This window comes from Alosa sapidissima, chromosome 16 (genome assembly GCF_018492685.1).
Source record: "Alosa sapidissima isolate fAloSap1 chromosome 16, fAloSap1.pri, whole genome shotgun sequence".
Classification (NCBI taxonomy): Eukaryota; Metazoa; Chordata; class Actinopteri; order Clupeiformes; family Clupeidae; genus Alosa; species Alosa sapidissima.
Window position 1 is genome coordinate 4404186 of NC_055972.1, and position 5000 is coordinate 4409185.

The 5000-nt window shown below is 45.7% G+C and overlaps 2 protein-coding genes across 5 annotated transcripts in view; both read left to right on the forward strand.

Moving 5' to 3' along the window:
• The window catches only part of zgc:123010 (uncharacterized protein LOC641500 homolog), a 31523-nt gene extending 28395 nt beyond the window's left edge, over nt 1-3128 (forward strand). For both annotated transcript variants that reach the window (XM_042066271.1, XM_042066272.1), the window contains one exon: nt 3117-3128. The gene's annotated coding sequence lies outside the window, so the exon portion shown is untranslated. The remainder of the gene's footprint in view (nt 1-3116) is intronic.
• A 4-nt stretch (nt 3129-3132) lies between these two features.
• Nucleotides 3133-5000, forward strand: part of loxl4 (lysyl oxidase-like 4) — a 27891-nt gene continuing 26023 nt past the window's right edge. The window contains exons 1-2 of one of the 3 annotated variants that reach the window (XM_042066267.1): nt 3133-3231; nt 4707-5000. The exon at nt 4707-5000 is cut by the window's right edge and continues 5 nt beyond it. In XM_042066267.1, coding sequence (XP_041922201.1) covers nt 4726-5000 — 275 coding nt within the window. In that variant the 5' untranslated portion in view covers nt 3133-3231; nt 4707-4725. Of the gene's footprint in view, nt 3232-4167; nt 4227-4585; nt 4593-4706 lie in introns of those variants that run through there. The other 2 variants (XM_042066268.1, XM_042066269.1) reach the window with 2 other exon arrangements.

Sequence of the window (5000 nt, forward strand, 5' to 3'; positions counted from 1 at the left end):
AGCTCCGCAAACCCACTTGTCTAATTTCAGCATGTGTGTGTGTGTGTGTGTGTGTGTGTGTGTTCATGCTCCCACCTTTCAAACCCACCTGTCTAATTCCAGCTCCACGGACTAACTATAACACATAGCTGCATATTTACTACTGCAACAGAAGTGTGTGTGTGTGTGTGTGTGTCTGTGTGTGCTGCATATACCTGTTGACAAATACTTCCAGTGGATACACGTGCTGAGCTGGGGAGTGTATTCAACTGTGCACTGACCCACACACACACACACACACACACAGACACACAAATCCTGCAGCAGAGTTCATATCTGAAATCATCTTACCTGAGAGAGACTCACTTTTTTCCTCCTTTGCTCTCCTCACATACTGTTGCACCTGTGTGTGTGTGTGTGTGTGTGTGTGTGTGTGTGTGTGTGTGTGTGTGTGTGTGTGTGTGTGTGTGTGTGTGTGTGTGTGTGTGTGTGTGTGTGTGCGTGCGTGTGTACGTGCATGCATGTGTGTGTGTCCATGATGCACACATCATGAAGATACAGAATACACAGTACAAAGTACATAGAAGGACAGAGGAGGTTTGTGTGTGTGTGTGTGTCTGTCAAAAACCATTGTCATTTTTTGACGCAGAGTATGCGGATGTGAAGTTAGAATGCCTTCCTTGAGGTCTCACACACTGAGAGACTTCACCACCAGACAATGCGCACACACACATACATACACACACACAGACATACACACACACATACACAAACACATACAGAGCCTGAACACCCAAGAGCATGACGGCAGCACAGACACACACACACACACACATACAGAGCCTGAACACCCAAGAGCATGATGGCAGCACAGACAGACACACACACACTTACACACACACACACACACACACACACACACACACACATAGCCTAAACACCCAAGAGCACGATGGCAGCAACACTTTCAGTAGACCTGGGATACAGAGTTAGCTGCCTTTACTCAGCAAGGACATATAAAGTAATTAAGTGTGTGTGTGTGTGTGTGTGTGTGTGTGTGTGTAAGTGTGTGAGAGAGAGAGAGAGAGAGAGAGAGTGTGTGTGTGTGTGTGTGTAAGAGAGAGAGAGAGAGAGAGAGAGAGAGAGAGAGTGTGACAGAGAACAAGAACAAATGCAGTAAAAAACTACTTATCAAAACTAACCTTTATGGCCACATCTTCATACACATAGATAGATAGATAGATAGATAGATAGATAAATAGATAGATAGATAGATAGATAGATACTTTATTGATCCCTAGGGGAAATTCAAGGTCACAGTAGCATACAGACAACACACACACACATTCAATAACAGCAGAAAAAGTAATTAAAAGTATATAATATAAAAAACACAACTAAGCAATAAGGACTGTAGAAGATAAAGAATATACTAAATATACTAAAATACAAATTATACTAAATAAAACTTAATCAAAATCAATTCTAAAAAACAGTATCCACATAGTGGGTGAATAATCAATCAGGTGCGCTTGCAATGACTGAAGCAGGGACTGAGCCTGTGGTCCTCTGTGCATAAGGTAAGGTAAGGTGCTCTGTGTGAATGAGTGTCATGGTGATGGTGCAAATGAGTAAGTCAAACAGTGCAACAGTGCAAGAATAAAGTCTATATATCTATATATAAATAACTATATTAAGAAAGGCATGTGGCATGGAGGGAGGGGTTGTGCATATGTGCTAATACAGCACGCAAACAGTGAGGCAGAAGACAAATGTAAAGTGACTAGTGGACACAGTTCAAGACATGGGGGTGGTGAAGAGGCAGGCAGACTATGCGGAGAAGTCTATCTCTCCTCTTCCCTTTAGTGAAGCATTGAACAGTTCAATGGCCCTGGGGACAAATGACTTCCTCAGTCTGTCAGGTGTGCAAGGCAGTGAGCGAAGTCTCCAGCTGATCAGGCTCTTCTGTTTAACAATAGTGCTGTGGAGTGGATGACACTCATTGTCCAAGATGTTGATCAGTTTGTTCAGGGTCCTTTTGTCAGATAGTGAAGTGATGCACTCCAGTTCAGCTCCCACTACAGAGCCAGCTTTCCTTACCAGCCTGTCAATTCGCCGCATCCTTCTTCTTTGTGCTTCCTCTCCAGCATACCACTGCATAGAAGAGGACGCTGGCAACAACAGACTGGTAGAACATCCTGAGGAGCTTGATGCACACATTGAAGGAGCGCAGCCTCCTCAGGAAGTACAGCCTGCTCTGCCCTTTCTTGTAGAGTGCGTCAGTGTTGGCTGACCAGTCCAGTTTATTGTCCAGGTGGAGACCCAGGTACTTGTAGGAGCTTACCACCTCGACATTGACCCCATCAACTCGTCCCCAACCTCGACATTGACCCCATCATTGACCACATATCAACTCCTCAACTCGGCAACTTATGAAACACTCTAGTTTGCTGTAGTGGGTATACTGTGTGTGCATGTGTGCGAGTGTGTGCATGTGTGCATGTGTGTATGTGTGTTTGCTGTAGTGGGTATACTGTGATATTGCTAAGGTAGCCTGGTTATGAGTGGGAGAGTGCTGCATTATTGGACAAGAGTGTTTTCTCCATATCCAGTGTTCAAATGACTGTCACATTTCTTTTTGCAAAAAATATCTCATATCAAAATGTTATCACAAATGTATGTTGATACATATCCTTGGATATTTTAAGTGCTTATACGGAAATCTTGAAGCTTTTTAAGTGGGTATAATGCGTAGACCTGCATATCACATAGACTACACCACTGTCTTCATAAACATATCAACTCGTCAACTATCAACTTATGAAACACTGGGGGTAAAGAAAGAGAGAGAGAGAGAGAGAGAGAGAGAGTGTGTGTGTGACAGAGAACGAAGCGTTTGAATGGTAGAGGTGGTTTTCTGAGAATGCCATTTTATGTAAAAACAAATGCAGTAAAAAAAAAACTACTTAAAACTAACCTTTATGGCCACATCTTCATACACATATCAACTCATCACCTTTCACCTTATGAAATACTGAGGGGGGGGGATAGAGTGGTGGGAGTGAACTAGAGAATAAGAGGGAGGAGAGAAAGAGAGAGGGATGGAGAGAGAGGGGAGAGAGAGAGAAGAGAGGGAGGAGAGAGAGAGAAAGAGGGAGGAGAGAATGAAAGGAAAGAAGCACATCTCAGAAGTCCACTCTCTCTCTCTCCCACTCTCTTCCCTACCACCCAGCTCTGCTGTGCCTTTCCCAGGTAAGTGTCTCTCTCTGTGTGTGTGTGTGTGTGTGTGTGTGTATTTTTTGCATACATGTATAATCAGTATGTGTGTGAGTATATGTGTGTATATACTGTGTGTGTGTGTGTGTGTGTGTGTGTGTGTGTGTGTGTGTGAAATCTGGGCCAGTTGGCAGGGCTGCCAGGCCTCAGTGGCATTGTTCAAAGTTCTGGTGGCTGAGAAGTCTGGGTCAGTCCAAAGTAGAGCTGGGTAGTCAGGATTAGTCTGATCTAATGCTGGGTTAATCTGAACTAGTGCTGGGTCAGTCAAAACTAGTGCTGGGTAGTCTGACCCAGTGCTGGGTAGTGTAATCTAGTGTTGGGTCAGTCCAAATTTGTGCTGGGTAGTCTGGATTAGTCTGACCCAGTGTTGGGTAGTCTGACCCAGTGCTGGGTAATTTGAACTAGTGCTGGGTAGTCCTCGGTTGGTGTAAATTTAGAACTGGGTAATCTTGTGTTAGTGTAATTTAGTGTTGCATAAAACTGTTTTAGTGATGGGTTGATTTCTGGGTAGGTGTTGGAGCCAGGACAGAGGGTGTATGTGTGTGTGTGTTTGTGTTTGTGGGTGAATATTGGGTAAGACTCTGGTTTCTCGGTTGATTTTGAGTCAGAGGAGAGAGAGTGTGTGTGGTTTGCTGCTTTGCTTTGGGTTGTTGGGTACAGTTGGGGCAGTTTAGGGCTCTGGGTAAAGTTGAGGCAGTTTTGGGCACTGGGTAAAGTTGAGGCAGTTTTGGGGAACTACAGGTGTTTTGAGGTGGAGCTGGATGTTTGTCTCCTCCAGTGGAACTCGTGGTAAAGTGAGTGTTTGTTTGCAAGACTAATTATATGTCTCCTGCGCGGGCGCAGCGCCTGTCGGCCTCGGCAGGTGTCCCCAGGACTCGCAGCTCCTGCTCTCTCGCGCTGTAGAGATGGTAGTGTTTAACGCACTTCACCGCGCGCGTTGATAAAGAACAAACTGTTGACATAAAGTCTTGGTAAGTGCTACAGACTGGTGCTCGTGCGTCGTTGGTCGTATGTAATTGTAATGCATTACATTTTGGGATCATATCTTATTTGAAAACGGCACACGGTCTACGTTTGTCCGCCAGTGTCACAAAATGTATCTCCCGTTCATCAATGTCCTCTCCAGAGGAGGTCAGTGTTGGCTCGCGTGTGCCTCAGCCTCACACCTCCTCGCGCAAAACATCACTTAATAATGCACGAGGGATTTTCAATCAGTGGAACACGAGCGGCTGACTCGTATCATTTTTCTATTGACGTTAATAATAATTAAAGGCGGATGCACGAGGCCATTCATTCCACACTTCCGTGATGTCTGCTACAGCTGCTTAATTATCTGTGTAAAGAATACATATTTCTCTGCATCCTGGCAAATCGATCAGCCGCTGTTACCGGACTAATAGGCGTGTGTGTGCCGGATGAGTGTATTGATTGACCCGTTTCTGATTCCACAGGCCTCTTCCCGCCACCGAGATGCTGCTGGACTTCTTTCTATGCTCGCTCCTCTTCTTTGCTGTGCACGCGGTGCCGCGGTCACCCAGTCGGACTCCGCGCGCTCCCTCGTTGAAAGTGCGTCTAGCAGGAGTCGGGCGTCAGGAAAATGAAGGACGCGTGGAGGTACTGCACAACAGCACGTGGGGTACCGTGTGTGATGACGAAGTGGACATTAAACTGGCCAACGTGGTGTGCCGCGAGCTGGGCTTTCAGAGCGGCGTTACGTGGGCACACAGCGCCAAGTATGGAGAGGG